The 25657-nt window shown below is 36.0% G+C and overlaps 1 protein-coding gene across 7 annotated transcripts; it reads left to right on the top strand.

Annotated features, from left to right (window-relative positions):
- Positions 1-6686: 6686 nt before the first annotated feature.
- LOC131152737 (protein transport protein SEC13 homolog B-like) lies at positions 6687-8577 on the top strand. 7 transcript variants are annotated; one of them, XM_058104587.1, is made up of 3 exons: positions 6859-7009; positions 7124-7253; positions 7389-8577. In XM_058104587.1, the coding sequence occupies exon 3, from the start codon at positions 7513-7515 to the stop codon at positions 8419-8421; it is 909 nt and encodes a 302-aa protein (XP_057960570.1). In that variant the 5' UTR covers positions 6859-7009; positions 7124-7253; positions 7389-7512; the 3' UTR covers positions 8422-8577. The 7 variants fall into 7 exon arrangements, with proteins under 7 accessions (XP_057960567.1, XP_057960572.1, XP_057960568.1 ...); XM_058104588.1 differs by having other exon boundaries at positions 6870-7009; positions 7214-7253; XM_058104586.1 differs by having other exon boundaries at positions 6879-7009; positions 7231-7253.
- Positions 8578-25657: the final 17080 nt, after the last annotated feature.

The following is a 25657-nucleotide window of genomic DNA, read 5'->3' as shown; positions in this document are numbered from 1 at the left end:
ATGAGATAAGATTCGTTAATTGAGTTGGTTGTAGCCGGTGCTGCTCCACCCGTTAAGTGAGCATTAGTGGAATCCTCGGTCTTGCGAGCCAGAGGCGGGGATGTAGGCACAGTTGACCGAACCCCGATAACATATCGTGTGTGCATTGTTTATATTTTTGCAATTTATATCTTCGCATGTGTATGTTATATTGTGAATGCTACGCATGATTTAATTTCCGCACGTTATATTTATCCGCGCATTTGGAACTGCATAGACAGACCCTAGATTTGTATAATACTGGTTGTTGGATTAGTTGAACCTAAGACAAAATTTTAAATACCCAATTCAACCCCCCTTTTGGGAATACACCAATTACAACACCTAGGTTAGTGCTATCTTTACCAGTCTTTGCTCCTTTAGTAGCTTCATAAAAGCTACCAGCGTTTTGCATCTCCGGTCATCTTAAATGCGGCATAATAGATCTTCTGCTCGTTCGTGCAGTCGAGTACAAACATGATCTCCTCTATCTCCTGTACCTAATTCTATACAACCACTGGATTAGGTCCTCCTACGAAGGCCAGAGGGTTCATTCTCATGAACTCCTTCACGTTGCAGCCCTGACCTGTAGGTGGACCGTTCTGCCCTCTAGTATCCTTCCTCATTTCTACCCTGACCTGTTGGGCTATACCCCTTAGCATCGTGGAGGTATCAATTTTTTTTTGACTGGAAGTCTTCGAATCATCTCTTCCTTCAGCCTCTACATCCTTATCTATAGGATCCATCCTGAAAATAGGACAGAAAAAGTGAGAATTCCATATCATAACCCCAAACAACACAATCATTAAATTTAAATCCAATGTACATCCAAGTTCTCCATATAAGGGCCAGTCTCATAGCTCATAAATGAAATCATCTAAGGTTTACTGTGACTTTTTTGAGGTCATCGACTGCTTCATAAAAATCACTGGAAATCGTCGACATATTTTCGCCTCTAAACTACAAAACAAAATCTTATACTTCTCAACACCTAACCTATCTTTCTAGTATCCTTATCCTAATTGATTCCTATACTCTTGTATGAATCATCCCTAAGTTTGTAGAACCCAAAACCTATTGCTCTGATACCAAAATGTAACACCCCGAACCCAAAAACCCGATCCGGTGCGTTATACATGAATAAACCATGCTTCGTGGCACCCGAAACCCACCTGGTGGGACTTGGGTGCAACATAATTCATTTTCCTGTACCTGTTATTCCATTAACAATTACGCAATGGAAAACATAACTACAATCCTCAACCAATATAATACCAGAGTTTTCTACATCTATCTACATTCCATAACAAACCATTCATCTACCTGTTTCCACATAGATACATATCTCCAAAAACATAATCTACAACTTCTAGTATTCCCAACTCAAAAGACTTAAAACATAAAACATAAAATGTAGTGACTCGAAGAATAATAAGTATTTAAATAATAAAGAGGGAGGGAAATGGAATCAGTAACAGAAGGAGGTAGCCGACTTCGTCGACGACATTGCATTTCGGAGGTGAGAATTCCAAGAAAATTTCCCAGGCCTCGTTGACGAACACAGGGGTTTCATCGACGAGGGTTCTTTAGGATCTCGTCGATGAGGTCCCGTCTCGTTAACGAGAAGATACCGAGAGAGGATTTTTGGGATGTCTGAAATTCATCGACGAGGGTGCAGGTTCATCGACAAACTTTCTACAGGACTCGTCAACAAGGTGACGTGGCTCATCGACGAATCCCGCAGTATAAATAGGCCTAAACTCATTTTAATTGCAGAAATTTGGTCGCAGTCTCTTTCTCTCCTTTCCCCTACGGTTCCTCTCTCTTCTCTCTTCGATTCCGGACCCATCAGTCACTGGATCGACGATCTGAGGCCACTACGATGCTCCTGGCGGAGTTCTCTTCAAGTCTGCCGGAGTGGATCGTTGGTGGAACGAAGTCGGAATTCATCCCAAATCTAGGGTAAGGTCTTTTATTCGGAATTTGGGTTTCTAGCAGTTGTAAGAAATGATGCAGGCAAAGAAATATTGATATTTTGTTTTGAGATTTATGGTTTCTAGGGTGTTGAGTGGAGAACCCTGCGGGTGTAGGACCCATCTTAGTAGGGGGGATTTTAGCAGAAATCAGGTAAGGGAGATATGCTATGCTAGGTAGTTCTAAAATAATTTCCAATATGAAATGTATATTTTTACCAGGTTATTATTCACAGCAGGATTTTATACAGTTAATTAATTATGAATATTATGTATTAAATTATTGTGCGGCTTGAGAATACATATATAGTAGAGAAGCATGTTTTACAGTATTTTTAGGGTATGTTTTACAGAATATACAGTCAGTGGATATGTTTTATAATAATTACAGAATACCATTATTATACAGTTTCCAGTACCATGATTATACAGTTGATACAGATACAGTTTTCAGTACTATGACTTACAGATTACAGTTCAGTTCAGAAATATAGTTGACACAATTATAGTTTATTTCAGTGTCATGGTTAATACAGTTATTTCAGAATCATGGTAAATCAGATAGTGGTATATAGAAATGTATTATATAGTATCAGACCCTGTTGGACCATACAGTTTACAGAGCACGATACCGTAGCTACAGATATTCAGTTTCAGAGTGCAACCACCTATTTAGATAATACGTGGCAGTAGATCCTGCCCAGACGTGGACAGGCTTCCCATCAGATATGGGTTGAGGAGTGACTGATCTGACTGAGGGAGTATAGCGATTTATCCTGGTCGGCCAGCCAGAGTAGGTCCCACCTACGGGCCGCACAACCCTGTCATGAAGGGTTAAATCATGACACACAGTTATCCACAAGGAAGTTTTCAGTTATTATTATATATATACAGATTTACAGAGACAGAAAGTATACTTATTTATATTAGAAGTATTTTGAGTAGAAACCTAAATTATAGATATGTTAAGCAACATGGAAATGGGGATGGTTTCTATTACTTGTACTGCATTTATAGATTCAGTTATACATGATTAAATAGTAACAAATTTTCATAATATTGTAACTCATTTTCCACACACTAGCAATAACATATTTCGTCTTACTGAGCATTGGCTCATCCCAATTACTTTAATATTTTTTAGGTGATCCAAATAGGCGAGCAGATCAAGCTCGCAGATAGAGGGGCTTCAGTATTGGCCTGATAGTAGTGTGAGTATTTTTGGAAGTATTTTTATATAGCTCTAGCTAGTTGAGAGTATTCTAGAAAACAGACATATATGTATATTTTGGGAAACATTTTAGCACTTTGGTATTATATATAATTTTATATGGTTATGACATTTGATTTCCGCTTCTCGCTGCTTAGGTTGATGATTGGGTTTAATCCAATTTGGTATCAGAGTATATAAATGTTACAGTATATATATATATAAACCCAGTAAAATAGCAGGTCGTTACATAAAACATAAAACTTATACATCCCAAAAGTACTATTAAAGTTTATACCCTGTCTCTTTTTATATCCAAAAATGCTATAATAACCCCGAGCTCTCTAAGCTCGATCACGTGGAAGACCTAAAAAAGATAAATTTGTATTTTGGTAAGACACATCTCAGTAAGGGATGAGACAATATATTAAACCAGTGTGTGGCCAACATTTGGTTTGTAAATAACATATTTATATGTATTCATCATTTGCGTATCATTATCATAATTTCTAAAATCCTTTCCTGAGCCTGATCAAACACATGTAAAATATTTTACCCACGAGAATACCTAAGAATTGGGGTGATTACCCGCCCATACAAGTAGCACCCCTTTGCTCTATTACTCTAGGCAACCAATGGTCACAACTGATGCATATCAGGGCACTTACCTTACTCAGTAAGCTCTCAGGTGAAAAAGTAATCTCAAACTCGCACAGTTCTTATAAAGGTTTACTAGTAAAGGCTCCCAAGAATAAGGAAATTTACCCACCCATACAAGTAATTTCCCTCTCCCCTAATACGTTATGTAACCTACTACTACATTTGATACCTACTAGGGCACTCGCCTTTCTCAGCAAGCCCTCGGATGAAGAGTTTGCCTCGCCCATATAAATACGTATCATACTAGCATGAATATTATTACTATAATAATACATTACTCTGCCTGTCATTTATCCTGCATTTCTCATCTATTCATGTTCTCAACTTTGACATTTTGTAGCATTTCACTTTACGCGGTTCTTTCCTGTATTCGTACTACAGCTCCTTTTAGCTGTACATCAGTTAGTCCACATAGATATGCTTTAATTTGCTGCTACAACTCCTTTTAACTGTTCATCAGTTAGTCTACAACTCCTTCCAGCTGTTCATCATTTATCTATGGTTGAATTAACAATCACATGCAACATAATTCATATAACATTTTCATTCTTATTGCATTCCCTGTATAACCTACATTGCATACATATAACAATATAACATAATTCAACAGAAAATTTCCATTTTTATTCATGCCACACAATTTAGCAATATATATTTTAAACATTTATCATTCTTATACTGAAAATATACCTTTAATTTATTACACAATTAACCTGAAAAATCTTTTTCTTTCATTAGTCCATTTTCACATATACATATCTAATAAAACAACCTTAGGCTCATAAATTATAATTTAAACAGTTGGCATTTTAAACCCATACGGAAACATATACATACATGCATAATATAATCCAGTTATCCATTTAATTCATAAAACCTGGTTTAATATATATATTCCTCCTTACCTGTGTTCTTGAACTATGCCAACAGGGACCCCGAAAAGATACCTGCGGCGCTCACTCAAATCATGAATCAAAAACCCTAGTTTAATCAGATAAACCCCAAATAATCTACTATTTCTGCATTTTCTCAACCTATACACCTCAAATAAGCATTTAAAACCCCAAAACTAAGAATCTTAACCCTCACCTAAACTTTTGGAGCTTTTTCCGAAAAGTCCAGTTTAGAAATCTACTCTGCTAGATGTGTAGAAAATCTTCCCTAAAACACAGTAGTGGTCTCCATTTGTCGATTCAGCCTAAATCCGGGCTGGATTTGAAGAGAGAAGGGAGAGGAAATGTTTTAGAGAGAGAAAAAACAGAGAAAAATGAATTTGTACACAAAGAAGCTTCCTTAAATCCTTTGATACATGGTGTTGCCATGTGACTTCATCGACGAGAAGATAGGATTTGTCGACGAGTCACAGAAGGAACTTCGTAGACGAGAGGATACATTCGTCGACGAAACTTAAAATCTTAAATTTGCTCACTTGGGATCTCTTCGTCGACAAGGGACTGAATTTCGTTGACGATCTCTAGAAGAACACTCGTCGACGAAGACAAGATATTCATCGACAAGGTCTGCTGTTCTTTCTTTTTTAAATCTTTCTTCTTCCCTTATTCTTTATTTATCTATCTCATTTATTATTTTCCCTAATTATTTAATCATTATAATTTTTTTGGTCGTTACAAATACTCTCACTTCAATTGCAAATCCCCCTTAGTTTCGAAATGCTCACTTGTCTTTGAATTGTAGTTTTAAATATACATATCTAAATTTTTGTATTTTATTGTTTTGTTGTTGCAAATTGGTCTTAAAATTGTTGGATGAAGTTCAACAAAGTGTCAACCATATTGTTTTCGCCATAGATGGTTATTTGTACTTAATATTTATTTATTTTTCTGTCAATCTAAGTTATTTTAAAATTGAGGCAGCATGAACAAATCTTGATTAATTTTTAGATATGATTTCATTTAGTTTAGGCATCCTGAGACATAATTTGTTTTTGATGCACCAAATCGAATGTAAACCTTTGCAAAAGTTTAGGAAAATATTTTAATTTATGCATCAGCCTAACTCCAAGAAGTGCAACTAGGGAAAGTATTTTTCTTATTCATTGTACTGAAATGGCGATATTTGAATTTCATTTTTGAATAAAATTGTTGAGACACTTTCTTTTAATGGAAAAAACAACAAAGGAAATTATAGAATTATACTAATATTGTGTTGGAACTAAGCTAGCTTGAATTTTTTCCCCATTACTCTCGTGTGTGTGTGTGTGTGTGTGTGTATTTATAAAGTGAAACGACAATTTAATCCTTATACTTTTAATTAAAATATATTTTAGTTCCTATATTTTCAATTTGTAAAATTAGGGACTTGTACTTACTATTTTATTCAATTAAAATTATATTCTAACCTAATTTAATGGTTATGAATTGGAGAATTAAAATTAATAGAAAACCCTTCTGAGTTTTGTCCTTTAATTAGTGGGCTCATTTGAGGTCTATAGATAATTAATTATGAATTTTTTTTATTATTTTTAGATTATTTTATAATGACTATGCTATTAAAGTTATAATTACTTTATGATGAATAAAACTTCATGAGATTTTTTTTAAAACAATAAACTTATTAAGAATAATAGTGACATAACGAATAATATCAATGCTACATATTATATGCGTAAATAATTTTATTAATAATAATTTTAAATTTAACTAAAGATGATAAAAACAATTGCATGAAATGAAAGTACAAGTTCTTAATTAGACTAATTAAAAAAATATATATTAAATAGATTTTATTTAATAGTATAGGGGACTAACTTATGACTTCATTTATATATATATATATATATATATATATATATATATTTCAAGCTTGATTATTTGTTTTACACCTTAAAATTTTACAATTTAATAAAAACAAAATAAAAATATCAACTTATTATTATAATACATCGTTTTTCATTAGTTATTGACTTGTGGAAAGAGAATTTCCTTATACCTTCTTACTGGACTTTAGTCTTATTAAATTTCCTTATACCAAAGAAAAATAAGTAAATAAATAAATATTTTCGTTTCAATGCTCTCTTGAAGTGTACCAAAGCGGAACGAAGAAAACTCTGCAAAGTCCTAGAACATAGAAGCTGCAACCATCTGGAGTGATCGGTGCTCCGGTCCGCGAAGACCTCAGATCTGGAAAGGTAATCTTCTTCAATTTTTTTGGCCATTGCTTCTTGTCACACGTCCTCTAATTACGGATTGTTATAGGTGCTTTTAATTTTGTAGAAATCTGATTGGAAAAAAAAAAATTCTAGGTTTCCCAATTCCTTCGGTCGAATTTTCAATTGGAAACCTGGTCAAATTTCCTCTGATTAGATACATCTACGTCTTGTTTTTAATGCTAGATAATTTCTCTTTGAAGGATTTTGTTTTGAATTTGAAGAGGTAAGCTGCTACATCTTCCGAATGATATTTTTTCCCCCGTTGTTCTAATTATGGTGCCCAAGGGTTAGAAATCTTTTAAGAGAATTATTGGGTATTTTGTAATGGCTATGTTTTGATTTGATCAATGAACCCAAGGAATGCTGGAGATATGATATAACAAGCTAACAGTAAGATTTTGAAAGGGAAGGAAACTCGGAAGGTGGATTGAGGGAGCTGAGAAACTGAATTGTAGACGTAGGGAGAAGAAAAATCGGGAGAGATGCCTGCCCAGAAGATTGAAACTGGTCACCAGGACACAGTCCATGATGTAGCCATGGATTACTATGGAAAGCGCCTGGCCACGGGTTCATCTGATAACACCATCAAGATTATTGGCGTAAGCAACAACGCTGCTTCACAGCACCTTGCTACACTCACTGGCCATCAAGGCCCCGTCTGGCAGGTTGCTTGGGCACACCCAAAATTTGGATCAATTCTTGCTTCCTGTTCCTACGATGGCCGGGTGATAATTTGGAAAGAAGGCAATCAAAATGAATGGGCACAGGCTCATGTTTTTACTGATCATAAATCATCTGTCAACTCCATTTCCTGGGCACCTCATGAACTTGGCCTCTGCTTGGCTTGTGGATCATCTGATGGTAATATTTCTGTCTTTACTGCCCGATCTGATGGCGGTTGGGACACTACGAGGATAGACCAGGCACATCCTGTTGGAGTAACATCTGTTTCATGGGCTCCTTCAATGGCTCCTGGTGCTCTAGTTGGATCTGGTTCTCTGGATCCTGTTCAGAAGCTGGCTTCTGGTGGGTGTGATAATACTGTGAAGGTATGGAAGCTATACAATGGGACGTGGAAGATGGATTGCTTCCCTGCCCTTCAGATGCACACCGATTGGGTGAGGGATGTGGCTTGGGCACCCAACTTGGGGCTTCCAAAGTCCACAATTGCAAGTGCTTCACAGGATGGGACTGTTGTTATCTGGACTGTGGCCAAGGAAGGGGATCAATGGGATGGCAAGGTTTTGAAGGACTTCAAGGCTCCAGTTTGGAGAGTTTCATGGTCACTCACTGGAAACCTATTAGCTGTGACTGATGGGAACAATAATGTAACTTTGTGGAAAGAAGCAGTTGATGGAGAGTGGCAACAGGTGACTACAATCGATCCATAGATTCCAGGTTTCTGCTTTCGTATTTTAACTGCAATCTTATGGTTTTTGTATTTTGTCAGAACTGGCTGTATGAGACTTTTTATGATTATAGACTTTTTTTTAATTAAATTCAAATGTTTGTAATTGTAATTGTTTAAGTGACAATGGTTCCTATCATCGTACTAGATTTAAGAAGAAAAACATTAAGGGGTGGGGGTGGGGAATAGTTCAAAGAATGGGGATTGATTAAATTGTTTTGATTGTGCTTCCTAAGCTACGCCTGTATTATGATATATTTGTACTTTTTGTCTTCTGTTTAGTTTCCAATCTCTGATGTTAATCTGGACTTGTGAATTTGAGGCTAACACTTCATATAAAATGCTGATTTTATTCAGCTTTATGAAACAAAGAACTATATGAAAGAAAGAAGTCAAAGTACAACACAAAGAAAACAAGGGGTCAACAACAAAAGTAATGAAAATAAAAATAGAACTGCTCTAATGAAGCAAAACAATCCAATCACGCTACGAATCTTCTAGAGAAACATTCCTAAACAAATCATTCGCCAAGCACCCAGGCTATGCAAGAAACACCACTTTGCTCCAAATCAACATATAAGAGGTGGGAACATCCTTGAAATTTCTAGCATTCCTTTCAAACCAAATACATCAAATGATATAAAGAATGGTGCATCACAGAGAAATTCTGAAACCCCCCGAGAACAAGGGGTCAACAACAAAAGTAATGAAAATAAAAATAGAACTGCTCTAATGAAGCAAAACAATCCAATCACGCTACGAATCTTCTAGAGAAACATTCCTAAACAAATCATTCGCCAAGCACCCAGGCTACGCAAGAAACACCACTTTGCTCCAAATCAACTTATAAGAGGTGGCAACATCCTTGAAATTTCTAGCATTCGTTTCAAACCAAATACATTAAATGATATAAAGAATGGTGCATCACAGCAAAATTCTGAACCCCCCCCCCCCTTCCCTCAACCACACACACATACCAAACCTTGAAAAGTAATATCACTAAAAGGAACAAAGCCAATTCTGACAAAAAATTCCAAACAAATTAGTCTAAAGCATCAAAGCAAAATGTCAATATAAGAACAAATTACTTCATTTTTGCTTGATCATATAGCGAAGGGCTCAAACATTTTGACAGTGCCATATAAGGTGTTCGCTGCTAAAGGAGTTAAGCAAGTCATATTAATTTTATTAAAGTCACAGTTCAAGCAAAAGCCTTTATCTTTGAGGTAACTTAACTTTTCCAAAGACAATAATCAAATGAAAAGGATTATTATTAGGAGCATGAATCAAACGAGAAAAGAAAGATTTGAAAAAGTAATCCCTAGAAGAACTGTTAAAAGGAAAGTTCTATAGGATGACTATAAGACCAACCATGCTCATTGGATCAAAATGTTGGGCAACTAAGAAACAAAGTATCCAAAATTAAAACTTGCTGAAATGCTAATTATTGTTATTGGTATTGGACGGGGTAGGGGTAGGCCTGAAACAAACATAGAATGAGATAGTGAGGAACGATTTAATAGCTCTTAAGCTAGTTGAGGAAAATGCCCTTATTTGTGTGAACTAGCAGAAAAGGATTAATGTAACCGATCCCACCTAGTGGGACTTAAGGCTTATTTTTGTTATTGTTTTACTCCCTAGAAGAACCAAAATTTCATATTCTTTTATCGACTCCTAAATGAATATATAAAGATTCAAGCACATTTATCAAAAGGGCAAGGTCGATTGACTCTCTCTCTCTCTCTCTCTCTCTCTCTCTCTCATTAAAGTTTCTCACAAAAATGAAGATCCCAAGACTGTCCACTCTCATAGGAGAGAAGGAAAAGAGAAATAGGTGTACCATGAAGAGCAGATATCGAAAATGACAATTTCAAATATAAGCCAAATGAGCTGCCTCAATACAATGATCCTCTTAGAAATGAAGTTTGTCCCCATTATTGACGCTATCCAAAGTCTAAATATTAGGGCATAATCTTTTTAGATGCATCATGGAAGTTCATCCTCCTGCTTTTTCTAGGTCTTCCACACTTTGATATTTGTATTTTATTGTGTTTTCGTGAGCCTCCACAGCTTGGGATATCCTCTTGACTGATCCATTATGGAGATGGATTTGACCAGAGCTGATATAATGCCAACCATGACATCTCCCTTAGACGATTCTTTTTACCCCTCATTTTCAAAATGCTTCCTGGTCGTGCCGCAGTTCTTACAGCAACAGCAGCATAATGCTTGCACTTTTTTTTTTTTTTTTTGGGGAGGGGGGGGGGGGGGTGTTGGAATTATTTGTATCTCTACTTAAAACCTAGTGACTTGGCCAACCATCTACTCTTCATGAACTCCTCACTTCTTTTTCTTCCCTTTGCTTATTTTTAATATCTTATATTAAGAGTTAATGTGGACATTGATTTTTTAATCTTATCTGTTAATACCCCCATGGAAAGTTCTGAACTGGCCCTCAATTTCCTTTAACCTTGATCAGAAAGTCCTAGTTTTGGCCAAAGGCCAAAACTGTTGCTTTGCTGATGTTCTTTGCCACCTTGTGCTGTGTGGATTTGAGTTTCATCCGGTACGTGTTCCATTTGCCAAAAAAATTTCAGATTTCATTTGCTTCAATTGTTTGAAGGCAGCGACCACAGCACGATGAATACTAGTTGCTGGTCACCAGCAGCGCCAGGATCAGTTTCATTCCTTTTTCCTAACACTCCTTTCTCTTTCATCTTCTTTGACTCAAATTTCTCTTCTTTTTCTTTTTTCTTTTTACTTCTACTTCTAAAGGTTTTTTTTTTTCTTTCATTTTCCTTTGTTCTGTTCTCACTTTTTGGTTTTGTTCTCACCTATGAAGCAGATCCCCTCTCTGAACTTCCTTTCTTTCCTTTCTTTTCTTTTCTCCCAAAGACCCAAACAAATCCAAGATTCTTGTTTTTTCAGCCCTAAAATCATGAAGAAGCAATAAAAAATTTATGGTGAGGAATCTTGTTTCTTCAATATTCTTGGATTTGAATCTTGAATTTAGATTGAAGAATTCTTTCAATCCCTTGTTGCTTAAAAATTTTTCAATTGATGTTCGTCAGCTGCATCAAATTTCTTGCATCAAAGGGTACTTATTAGGATTTTTCAAGTAGCTGTCGTTACCTTTTCAATTTGAGTCACTGGTGAGATCTTCTCATTTCTTGTTATTTCTTTTCTTATTACTATTATTAATTTTTTTTTCAATAGTTGGTTAGTAGTGGAGATCTTGTGTTTATGATTTGTAGGCTTAGCATATGCATGTTTCAAAAGTACTATTGCATTATTTCCTTTTTAATTTTAGTCTTGTTTGGATTCACACCCATAATTGTATGTTTTAAATTTTTTTAATGCATTGTATTGCATGTGTAGTTTTTACTAGTTGTAGGGTGTGATTTAGAAAAATGTCTCTATGAAATAAGTTTGCAAAAAAAAAAAAAAAAAAAAAAAAAAACGCAAACGTGTGCTTTACTTGTGTACCACAAATTCTTTATACACACAGCCGGTCCCAAGCTTGTATAAAGAAGTAAGGTTGTGTTAGGTAGTTAACAACCAACGTAAAACTTTGTCAGATCTTATTATCATGAATTTTTACCAAATTCACCTAGGTTAGGGGAATAGACCGATTCAGTATAAAAGGGAGAGGGTTAATAAGTTAGCACAAGAAACTAAGATTAGATTAGCAAATTGTATAGGGACTTACGAAAAAAAGGTATGGAAATAGTGGAAATAATATTGAGAAGGAAAAACTTAATTTGCCTTCAAGAGACGAAATGGGTAAGAGAGAAAGTTAGAGAAATTGAAAAATTAGGATTTAAATTTTGGTACACTAGTAAAGAGAAACATAAAAACGGGGTAGTATTATTGTAGACAAAGACCTAAAAGATAATGTAGTAGATGTTAAAAAAAAAAGGGATATGATCATTAAAATTAATATAGCTTTAGGCCTGCAGATAGTGAACGTCATTGGTGTATATGCTCCCCAAATAGGCTTAGCGAATAATCTTAAAAGAAAATTTTGGGAAGATATGGATAGTATTTTACAAGAGATACCAATGTTTGAAAAAACATTCATAGGAGCTAATTTGAATGGTCACATTGGAAAGGATAATGTAAGATATGAGAGGATACATGGAGGTCATGGATGTGGAGATAAAAATGAAGCCGGTGATACAATCTTAGATTTTTCCGTGCCTTACGATTTGGTTATATTAAATACTTGCTTTATAAAAAGAGAAAGAGTATAATAAAAGTCAAATAGATTTCTTTTTAACTAAGAATAGGAATTGTTTATCTTGTAAGGAATGTAAAGTTATTCCATGTGAAAGTTTGATTACATAACATAGAGTCTTAATATTAGATATACATATTCAAAAATGGAAGAGGAGTAGCATAAATCAACATAAGAGGACTAGATGGTGGAACTTGAAGGGAGATAATATAGTAAAATTCAAAGATAAAATGTACAAAGAGTGTGATTGGACAGTAGGGGATAAGGTTGATGCAAATACTATTTGGAATATAATGACATATACTATCGTAAGGATAGCAAAAAATATTTTAGGTGAGTCCAAAGGAAGATACTCGGGTAGTAAAGAAAATTGGTAGTGGGTCAAGAAGTCCAAAAAGCTATTAAGACAAAAAGAAATTGGTATAAAATATGGCAAAATTGTAGAAATTTAGAAAATCATGAAAAATATAATGAAGCGAGAAAAAATATAAAAAGGATAATTAGTGAATTTAAACATAAAACTTATGATATTTTATATACTAAACTAGATATAAAAGAAGGAAAAAAAAATATTTATAAACTTACTAGAATTAGAGAAAGAAAATATAAAGATTTAGGTGATGTAAAATGCATAAAGGATGAGAATGATAATGTCTTAATTAGAGAAGAAGACATAAAAGAGAGGTGGCGGAGATACTTTGATACGTTGTTTAATGAAAATTGAAATGAAAGATTAAACTTGGAAGTGAAAAATGAGGAGAAGACTAAAAATAGGAGATTTATTTAGAAAATTGGAGTCCTTGAAGTTAAGATGGTATTAAAAAAGATGAAAGTGGGAAATCTATAGGACTAGACACAATACCAATTGAAGTTTGGAAATATTTAGGGGATAAAGGAATTATTTGGTTAATTAATCTATTCAACACTATTATGAAAATCAAGAAAATGCTAGAAGAATGAAGGAAAAGTATGTTAGTATTTTTGTACAAAAACAAAAGTGATATTCAAAATTGTAATAACTATCTTGGAATTAAGATTATGAGTCATAATGAAATTATGGGAAAAGGTAATTGAAGTTAGAATAAGATTAGAAACGAAAATTTTAGAAATACTATTTGGTTTTATGCTTGGAAGATCAACAACGGAAACTATTTATCTTTGAAGAAGTTTAATGGAAAAGTTTAGGGAAAAGAAGAGGGACTTTTTGCATATGATTTTTATTGGCCTAGAGAATGCTTATGATAGAGTACCTATGGAAGTTTTGTGATGAGTCTTAGAAAAGAAGGGAGTTTGCAGTAGATATACATACATCATTAAGGATATGCATGATAGAGTAGGGATTAGAGTGAGTATTGTAGGAAGAGAATTTAGAGATTTTCCAATCACAATAGGTGTACATCAAGGTACTACTTTGAGTCTTTATATTTTTACTTTAGTAATTGATGAACTAGCCAGGAATATCCAAAAATGAGATCCCTTGGTGTATGTTGTTTGTAGATGATATCTTGTTGATTGATGATAGCATGAGCGGGATAAAAACTAAGCTAGAATTTTGGAGAGCCACATTAGAGTCTAAAGGGTTTAGGACAAGTAGGAATAAGACAGAATATATGAAATGTAATTTAGATAACGTAAGGAGTAACGACAAAGAGAAGATTAAACTTAGTAATCAAGAGATTAATAGCACTGGTAGATTTAGTTATCTTGGATTAATGCAAGCTGAAGGGGAAATTGAAGAAGATGTAGTAAATAGATTTAAAATAGGTTGGGTAAAATGGAGGAGTGCGTCAAGTGTGTTTTGTGATTGTAGAATATCCTTAAAATTAAAAGTGAAGTTTTATAAAACGGCTATAAGACCAGCTATCCTTTATGGTTCAAAATGTTGGCTAACTAAAAACAACATGTATAAAAAGTAAAAGTTGTTGAGATGCAAATGTTAAGGTGGATGAGTGGTTTAGCTTTAAAAGATAAAGTGAGAAATGAACATATACGCAATAATTTAGGCATAGCACCGGTTGAAAACAAGATAAGGGAAGGGTGGCTTTGATGGTTTAGGCATTTGAAACGTAGGCCTTGTAGAGAGCTTGTGAGGAGGAGTGAGTTAATTATTGTTTCTGGCAAACTTGGGGTGAGGTAATGAGGAAGGATTTAATAGCCAATAGAGGAAAACACTCTTGTTCGGGTGATTTGGTGGAAAAGGATTCATGTAGCAAACCGCACCTAGTGGGACTTGAAGCTTGTTTGTTGTTGTTATTCTATTGATTGCTGCTCATACTTCAGAGAAGTCGATGCGAAATCTTTTGTAGTCTTAGGGTTGCTGTTAGTAAGCGAGATTACCTTGTTTGTTGTTGGATTGCTTGTAACATTAATGGTTCTTTTGGTTTGTGGAATGGAATCGGTAGAGGAATGGAATGAAGTTTGCAATTGAATCACCATAGGAATGGAATAGAATGTGTGATTCCATTCCACTTTTTAGTTGTAACAGGGAATCAGGACCGTAATCAAATATCAATTCCAAAAATGAAATTATATTTATAATAAATTTATTATTATATATCTATGTATAAAATATTTATAAATTTTAAAATTCATAATTTAAACTTATTAAGTCAAAAGTAGATTTTTTTTTTTTTTTTTTTCTTTAGGTTTCTCAGCAACCAACCTACACACCAAAAAAAAAAAAAAAAAAAATGCACAGCGCCAAAGTTTCTGTATTCACAACCTCAAAACCTTTTATCCCCTTCTTCTTTTTAGCAGTCCCTCCAAATCTTCACTGATGAACTCTTCAATCTTCCCCATCACTTCTCCTCTGATTTTCCGTAACCATGTCCATAAATCGATCTCCAATTGAGCCTTGAACTTCTATTCTCCTGCTGCTAGTGATATGATCTGCATGCTGGAATACTTCAACAACAATGGTGACAGTTGTTGTGCTTTGACAACAATTGCCAATGTGCAGATTCTAACGCTATCGCAAGAAACTTTTGAGTAACAATTGATAATTTGCAAAGGATTGCGATGGCCACAATGAATAGAATCAACATACTATTCATCGCCGACATGTGGAGAACACAAGGTTCTGATGATGCCCACTGGCATCCAAGAAGCATAGGGCAGTGCTCGTGCAAGAGAATATTGTTATTGGAGATAGAAATCAATGAAGAAAGTAAAAAATTGGGAATGGAATGCCCATTCTTGCACAGAGGTGGAGGAATGCTCATTCCTTAAATAAAAGGAATGCCCATTCTAAAGGAATCACAATTCCTATTGTTAGAGACTTATCCACAGCAACAACCAACGGCTCTTCACAAAGCAGTGACACGAAGATCAGTTCAAATATTTCCCAGGATTCTTGATACGTAGTTATACGAAGATCAGTTCAAATATTTCCCAGGATTCTTGATATGTTTGTTTAGATATGTAATCGGTTTCAATTCAAATGTTTAAATTCAAATGTATTCCTCTGTTCCTATCTTTCCATGATTCAGTTGTAACAAGAATATATTTTACATCTCTATAAATACACGCCTATACCTATGTTTAAGGTAAGGCAGAAATTCTCCAAATATTTGAGCTTTCACATGGTATCAGAGCCTAAGTGACCAGCGTTTGATCCCAATGGCCTCCTCCTCCTCTGTTCTCGTTCCATCCCCACCCACCTCTCTTACTCTTCACTCCTTTATCACCATCAAGCTAAGTCGTGACAACTACTTACTCTGGCGTGCCCAAATTGTTCCCTAACTTAAAGGCACTCGTCTATTCGGCTATGTTGATGGCTCACTATCGGCACCACCTACTCATATTTCCGAAAGTGACAACTCAACCCCAATCAGTCCAAATCCTACCTTCCACTCTTGGCACCTTCAAGATCAACTCATCCTGAGTGTCCTTACCTCCTCCCTCACGGAAAAAATTCTATCTCATGTAGTTAAGTGCACCACCTCGCGCGAAATATGGCTTGCACTAGAACGCATGTTTTCCTCCACCTCTCATGCCCGGATCACCAATATACACTTTCAGCTCGCTACTCTCAAAAAGCCAATCTCTCAATTACTGATTATTTCCAGCAATTTACCAACCTCACTGATACCCTTGCAGCTGTTGATCAACCATTAAACAATTATGAGCTTGTTTCTTTTCTTCTTGCAGGCCTTGGACCGAATTATGAATCCTTTGTCACATCTGTTACCACTAGAGTTGAACCTCTATCCATTGAAGACCTCTATGGTCATCTCCTTGCTCATGAAAAGCGATTGGAGCAGCATCAAGCCACAGTTTATCTAACTGTCGCCAATGCCAATTTCACATCCAGCAACACCACAAATCGTGGTGGTCGTGGCAATTGTCATGGCTCTCCAAGCCACAATGGACGAGGCAATTATCAGAACTCACTATCTCAGAACAATTGAGGCAGGGGGCGTGGTCGAAGTTCTTCAACCTCTTCCAACAACTCTCGTCCCATTTGCCAAGTTTGCAACAAAATGGGTCATGTGGCGTTGGACTATTATTACAGGTATGATGAATCGTACCAGCGGGATTCCTCTCAAGGCCAAGCATATGTATCAACTTCCCAAAATTCGACTGATGCAACTTGGTACCCGGACTCGGGTGCTACACATCATTTTACTTCGGAACTTGCCAATCTGAATATTAAAGCTGAAAAATACTCAAGATCTGACATAATTCGTGTAGGCAATGGTAATGATCTTCCTATTCATCATATTGGAACCACTCAAATTTCCACTCCCTCACTTAAAATTCAACTCAATAATGTGTTACATGTTCCCCATATTTTCAAAAATCTGCTCTCTGTCCAGCGCTTCACCAAAGATACTAATACATTTTTTGAATTCCACCCATCTTATTTTCTTTTGAAGGATCGAGCTACGGGGAAGCTGTTGCTCCAAGGCCCGAGTAACCATGGACTCTATCAAATTTCAGCCACCAAAAATAAAAGTGTTCCGTCCGCTTTCTCAAGTGAACACTCCACTCTCTCCTTATGGCATGCTCGTATGGGTCATCCTTCATTTCAAATTGTTCGTCGCATCCTTCGTCAAATGCAAGTCCCAGTACATCGCCCCTCCATCTCTAAAAAATGCTCTGCCTGCTTGCGTTCAAAGAGTCGGCAATTACCCTTTTCCGCTTCTTTAACTCAAGTTACAGAACCTTTAGCATTGATCTATGTCGATGTATGGGGCCCTGCTCCTATTTGTTCAAACACTGGCAATAAATATTATGTTTCTTTTTTGGATGCATTTAGCAAATATTCATGACTTTATCCCATTCCTTTAAAAAGTGATATTAGTTGTATTTTTCTCAAATTTCAATCATATGTTGAATGATATTTTAATACCAAAATCAAAGCTGTGCAATCTGATTGGGGCGGTGAATATCGCTCGCTTCATAAAATTTTTCAAGATCAAGGTATCATTCATCGTATTTCTTGCCCTCATACGCACCAACAAAATGGTGCTATTTAGCACAAACATCACCACATAGTGGAGACAGGCCTTGCCTTATTATCCCAAGCAAACGTTCCTAAATATTTTTGGGACGATGCTTTTCTCACGGTTTGTTACTTAATTAATCGAATGCCCACTCCCACACTTCAAAATCGTAATCCATATGAGGTTCTTTTCAAATCACCACCTGCCTACACTTTTCTCAAGATTTTTGGTTGCACTTGTTGGCCTAATCTCCGACCATACAATGCAAACAAATTCCAACATCGTTCTCTCCCATGTGTCTTCCTCGGATATAGTCCTTTACATAAAGGATATAAGTGTCTCCATGTTCCCTCTCGCCGTGTTTATATCTCTTGTGATGTGCAATTTGATGAATTTAATTTCCTTTTCAAAAATAGCACAGTGTGCCACTCTCCTCCATCTCAATTCCATCATGGTCATCTTCTGAGTCAGTCAGATACAAGGGTCTCGACAGCAGTAGCTCCTCAAAGTCATCCCTCAATGGACCATACAAACACCCCTCACCACAGCCAACTCCCAAGCGAAACAAATACACCCAGTTCAGAGCTCTCTGTAACCTCACCTCATGCCACCGACCCAACCTCTTCTCTGCACTCAGAAAACTCAGAAAAGTCCGACAATTTTATTTCAGAAAACCCAACCTCTTCTTTGCAATTAGACAACTCTCCTCCATCCACCACTGATGCCCAAATATCATCAGTACGCCCAATGATCACCCGGTCCAAAAATAATATCCAAAACCCAAACATCTTCCTGAAGACATGATCCGATACCCAATCCCAAGAGCTCTCCTTACCGAATCATCCCAATAGCCTACCGAACCTACCTGTTATACCAAAGCCATCAAAGACCCACTATGGCGCCAAGCAATGAACGTTGAATTTGATGCATTGCTTCATAATCAAACATGGACACTGGTTCCTCCTGATTCAGCTTCTAACATAATCAGCTCCAAATGGGTGTTTCGCATCAAAAGAAATGCGGATGGTACTATCGAACGCTCTAAATCGCGTCTTGTCGCCAAAGGCTATCACCAACAACCATGTATTGATTTTGGTGAAACATTTAGCCCTGTTGTTGAGCCTACAACGGTACGTACTGTTCTTTCCTTAGATATCTCGGCTGGTTGGGCTATTCATCAAATCGATATTCAAAATGCCTTCTTACATGGGAATTTATTAGAGGAAGTATATATGTCTCAACCCCCTAGTTTTTTTCTTCCCCAGTACCCAAACCATGTATGTAAATTACAAAAAGCTTTGTATGGTCTCAAACAAGCCCCCTCGGGCTTGATTTGCTAGACTTAGCAACAAGCTTCTTGATCTTGGTTTTAAAGGTACTCGGTTCGACACTCTTGTTTGTTTATACATCCTCCACGGTCAGAATATTTATGCTTATATATGTGGATGATATTCTCATCACAAGCAATAAACGGTCATCTATTGATGATTTGCTATAAGCTTTACACAATGACTTTGTTGTTAAAAATTTGGGTCCTCTACATTTTTTTCTTGGTGTTGAAATGATTCAAAATTCCAAGGGCTTCATTCTATCTCATCTTCGATATATCATGGATATCCTGAAACGTGCCAATATGCTAGAAGCAAAACCGGTTTAGACTCCTATGGCCACAGCAACAACACTCTCGGCTTATGAAGGTGAAGCATTTTCGGACCCAACACTTTATAGAAGCACTATTGGTGCTCTTCAATATCTCTGCATCACCAGACCAGATATAGCATTCACGGTTAACAAGCTCTCTCAGTTTCTTCATAAGCCCACAATCCTCCATTGGCTGTCAACCAAGCGCTTACTGCGCTACCTCAAGCACACTGTGGATTTTGGCCTCCAATTTCACAAGTTGCACTCCCTTTCACTACAAGCCTACTCCGATGCGGATTAGGCTGGAAGTAGGGATGATCGACGTTCCATAGGTGGCTACTGTGTTTTTCTTGGGGGCAATCTAATTTCTTGGAGTTGTAAGAAGCAAGCTATTGTAGCCCGCTCAAGCACTGATGCTAAATATAAAGCATTAGCAAATACCGCGGTTGAGATCACATGGTTATGTTCTTTTCTGACTAAACTTGATATGCTTCCCCCTACAACTCCAATTCTTTGGTGTGACAATATTGGTGCCACATATTTATCCTCAAATCAGGTTTTTCATGCTCAAACCAAACATGTTGAGATAGATTTTCATTTTGTTCGTGATATGGTTGCTCGTGGTACATTAGACATCCGCTTCATTTCTACCAGAGATCAGATCGCTGATATCTTTACCAAGCCACTATCTTCCGCTCGGTTCTCTCTTCTTCGTGACAAGCTGAACATTGCATCTGTACAGTTAAGCTTGAGGGGGCGTGTTAGAGACTTATCCACAGCAACAACCAGCGGCTCTTCACAAAGCAGTTACACGAAGATCAGTTCAAATATTTCCCAGGATTCTTGATATGCAGTTACACGAAGATCAGTTCAAATATTTCCCAGGATTCTTGATATGTTTGTTTAGATATGTAATCGATTTCAATTGAAATGTTTAAATTCAAATGTATTCTTCTGTTCCTATCTTTCCATGATTCAGTTGTAGCAAGAATATATTTTACATCTCTATAAATACACGCCTATACCTGTGTTTAAGGTAAGGCAACAATTCTCCAAATATTTAAGCTTTCACACCTATTATCTAATAAGCAACCAAACAACAGAAAGGAATCAGGGTTGGAATAAGAATTCCTTTCCACCCATGATTCCCTCCAGCCAAACGAACCATAAGAGTAGGGGGGTTGGACCCGAACAATTTGGTGTTTATAGACATTCTTTTAATGGAAAGAGTTTATGATGTTCCCTTTAGATACTAGTGCCCTTTGGCATAAGGTGGTTTGTAGAATGTATGGGTTGAGCAGAATTGTGGGATGCTAGAGCTGGTGTTAATATTAGCCATGTGATTCCTTGGAAGTTTGTCTGTTAAATTTCTTGTCTTTTTGTGCCACATTGGGTATAAGATTGAAAATGGAAGAGGATTTGATTCTGGAATGAATTTTGGGTTGGGGATGGTCCTTTTATTCGAGCCTTTTCTGGTCTTTTTGATTCAACTATTGCTGAGTTCCTCCTTGCGTAGGGAATTTCAAGGTCTTTGAATTTTCATTTTTCTAGAAACCTAATGAGAGGGAAACCTAAACAAGAGAGAGACTGGTGGTCTTATTTTGTTGTTGAATGCCCTTGATTCTTTTCACTCTTATATGGGGAGTGATAGCAGGGCATGCCTTTCTTCTTTGCTCACCTGATCCAAAATCTCCATGTTGGGAAGTATTATGATTCCGAATGGTCTTGGACTTTCAGGACCGACTCCTTTGGAGTCTTTTCTTGTAAGCCTTTCCTTGCTAATTTGATTCATAATCCCAGCGCTGCATCTTCTCACCTTAATTCTTTCATCTGAGGTACTAGATTGCCTCTAAAATCAAGGCTCTCAACTGGATTGTACTCCTGGAAAGAATCTATAGTGATGATTTTTAACAAAATTATTTGATACATGTTATTGGAGAGGAATGCTAGAATATTCAAGGGCACTGTTACTCCTGGTTCGGAGGCTAGTGGTCTTTTCTGCATTGCTTTGGTGTTCAGCAAATAATTTTCTTCAGGGGCAACCCTTTAATTGATATGCAGTGAGATTGGATTGTTCTACTTCACTAGCTTGTGGTTATTAATTTTCTCTCTCTTTTTCTTTTCATTGAGCTGTTGTCTTCTTGTTTGGAGGATATGCATTAAGCCATTATATTCTATGTTCTTCTCTTTTTAAATAAATTTCTTCGTTTATTGGGGAAAGAAATCTTTTACAAAGAATAATGCTAGATGAAGCATATTCTCTCATATGATGTGTGTTTGCTTTTGATATTGTCCTTTTTCGTGGGACATACGGAATAACTTGCTTGGTGGTGTCGGAAAGCATGAGTTTGCGCTTTCTCATTCATGGCATGTGAATTACTGAGTACTATGTAGGGATTTGGTTGTGTGTGTAATGCAAGAAACTAGGGTACCAGGTCTATTTTCTATTCCTAGTTTTGTAGATAATTCTAAAAATGTATGCCTACTTTTCCTGTTTTTCAAAATTGTGCATGTAGTGTTTGGGAACCTGGGTTTCGAGACTTGGATTTAAAAGAAATTCAATATAGTTGTACTATATTTTATTCAAATTTCATGCTTCCAAGCATAGGGATAGGAGATCCGAAAAACTTACTTTCATTATTTTCTAACTTGTATAAATCTTGTAGAACTCCAAAGTAAGATGACATTTTGTTTAACAAAAAAAATATATATTTTTTTGCAACTGAACAGCCTCCTTGTAACCATCGCTCCTTTTGCATAGCCCATCACCCACTACTGAAGTGAAATTTTAACTTCGACATAACTTGTCAAAATCCCGGTTGAGCTATTGGCCATCCCTGCCCTTGATTTACCATATTTATTTTTTGTATTTCTCAATTCAATTGTGTTTGGGAATGTGAATTTTAAGCCATAGATTTGAACTTATGTAAACTTGAACTAAACTTAGTATAATTTTGTATTGAACTTTTTAAAATTTAAATTTAAGGTGTCAATTTTAGACTTTCAAACATGGAAGTTTTGAATTTATGCTTTGGTGGATTTAAATAAAGTATAATATAAAATTATATTAAAATTTATTTGAATTCAAATTCAATATTATAAATTTATATTCTCAAGGACAACATAGTGAATAGGGTAAGAAATTGGGGATGGGAGGGGAGAGCAAAATGAATTGACCTTTCGTAAAAAGCTTTCACCACATGCTAATTTGAGTCATTTTTTGAAACTTTTGCTAATCTGAGTCATTTCACGTTTTATCGGGTAAGGTAAGTTTTACTTCCTATCTTTTATATTTTAAACAAACATATATTTTATTTTATTTTATTTTTTATTATTAGTTAACATCTATAGATTTTCCTTTCATTGTTTTTCATTGTTTTTTTTTTTTTTTTTGATGTGTAACCTTATTCCCCTCTCACTAATCTCTTCTTCCGAGAAGTTTTGAATTTGGTGTTGTATTGGATTTGGATAACATGTAGTATAAAATTGTATTTGAAATTTGTCCAAATCTACCCAAATCCAAATCTAAGATCTAAAATTCATGTTTCTAAGCACTACCTAAAGGTATTTTGTGTAACCTATGTATTCCCTTTCTTCTTCCACTCCCAACTGTTTTTACATACCTTTCTTCATTACTCATGTGTAATGCAATTCCTTTCCATTAAAGATATTTTAATTATCCTACTCATGCCCTTTCCTCTTCCTTTCCAATTAGTTTTGGTAAAGTATGGGGTTAGCCATCCTCCTAAAAGTGTATGACCCATAGCTGGTCTCTCTCATCGTTGAGGTATTAATATACCGAGGTATACTATTTAAACAAACCTAACATAAGGATAGCTTCAGTGCTTGCCTCATCGAAGTGTTGGTTGAACAGTTTAGCCTATTGCAAAAGCAAGTTGTTGAAGAGAGTGGAACTAAAGAGTTCTAGGGTAAGGTAGGAGGAGGCGAACCAACTGTTGTACAACATGGCTTGCTGTCTCGGTGGTTTCCAGGACCATCTAGAACCAGTATCCAGGACCATCTAGAATAGATATCTAGGGCCATAGAGAGAACTTTAACTTTTACGAAAAAGAAAAAAAGAAAAAAAAAATCGATGAAGATGATTCTTAAAACATTTTAAAAAAGTACCTTTTCGTTATAGCTATTACTGATGAGTTTTTTAAAAAGTTAGATGAAAAGTTAAGGAGTATATCAATCTCATCGTTTAGCAAGAAATCAAATACATCTCAATATCAAGATACAGTCATCAAATTGTTGCATGAGAGAAAGGCTAGCAATTGCTCTTCCTTAACAGATGATGAATTGGTTGAACTACAACACAAAATTGAGGATCTTACTATGAATTTTGATGATACATGTATGTATCATATCATACCAAACTTGATAAAAAGATTGATTCTTAAAGATAAGCCAACAGCTAAGGACTATCTTAACAGTCATCTACAATCTTAGGATGATTTATAATTGCTTTATTACTTTGATCAGTATACATTGGAGGCAATCATTCTTAATGTACTCAGTATGGTCTTTCACTTACTAAAGGTGGACTCTACAGTCCGTGTAGCTACCTTGTTAGAACAGTTTGACTTAACAGTTCGAGTTCAAGCTGCATTGTTGCAATCCTGGAAGCCTAGTAAGACAACTAAACCCCCGAATGAGGATCAACTGAAAGAAGAGATTTCAAAAGTGAAGTCTGATAAAAAGAAGGGAAATCAATGGTCTAAATTGGAAATTTATGCAATAGGAGCCCAGTTGGTCAATTTCTTAGTAGAAAGGGAATTGATCTCTTTGTTAGATAAGAAGAATTTGAATGACTATCTTAATAAGAAGAAAGGGAAGTTTTTCCCTCCACTCAATGTCTATGTCTTTTGTAACTTTGATTTAGAAATACTTCAAATCAAGCTAAACCTACCAATGGTATGCCCTCCTAGTCCTTATATTGTTTGTGACTCCAAAAAGAAACCTTATATCCAATTTGATCTGCATGGTGGTTACTTAAACCAACCAATAGGAGAAATCTACCATCACTATCGTCTCTTAACTTCCCATGACTATATAAATCTAGGACGTGGTTATGGTTTATTGTTAAAAGTTATGAAAGTGCTTCAATCAGAGCACACTTCTATTGTCAATACACCAATGATTGGAGTTGGTGATAGAAATGAAGGATTTATAATGGAAGGGTGCAATAGAGAACAAGACCGTACGACAATAGTTAGACGAACTTTTACTTTTATGATTAGCAAAGACTAAGGCTTCTAGCGATATCACACTTATGGAAGTGCAAGAATCTAGAGTTACAGATCCTACCACGGAAGTCAAGGAAGGTCGGGAGATAGAATTTATAGCTATTGTAGGTTGAGGCAAGGGTTAGGATAAAGGACTCACTACAAGCACGTTGTATATGCTTTATTAAGGTCTGAAACAAGGAAGGGAAGGTGGATACATTCCTAATAGAATCATCCTCATCATAAGATTTTCTCAATATATCAGACACTTCTTTATGATTCAAGGAAGCAAGGAAGCTGCCCCCGAACATATGGCCGGGTGGTAAGGGCGAGCCTTAGAACATGCTAGTAACCCCAGTGGTCCAAGTTTGATTCCTGCCGCTTGCGGAGCACATCCGCGATTTACCTTCTACGTGTTGGCTGTGAGCACGACTGGCATAGACAACAGATTAGTTTGGGCAGCCTCGTTGGCGTAGGCAAAAAATGCCTGGGATATTGTTGTTAAGCCCAAAAAAAAAAAAAAAAAAAAAAAGGAAGGAAGCTAGTCATTAGAAGACCCAATTCCACTAAGCGATCCCGATTATTCTGAATGAAGGAAAACACTTCTCTATTGATCATAAACGACTCTGACTGAAGAATGTTCATAACTTTTAACAATAAATCGTA

This window comes from Malania oleifera, chromosome 4 (assembly GCF_029873635.1).
Source record: "Malania oleifera isolate guangnan ecotype guangnan chromosome 4, ASM2987363v1, whole genome shotgun sequence".
NCBI classification, from domain to species: domain Eukaryota; kingdom Viridiplantae; phylum Streptophyta; class Magnoliopsida; order Santalales; family Ximeniaceae; genus Malania; species Malania oleifera.
The sequence above is the reverse complement of the archived record's forward strand: the minus strand, read 5'-3'. Positions and strand labels throughout refer to the sequence as shown.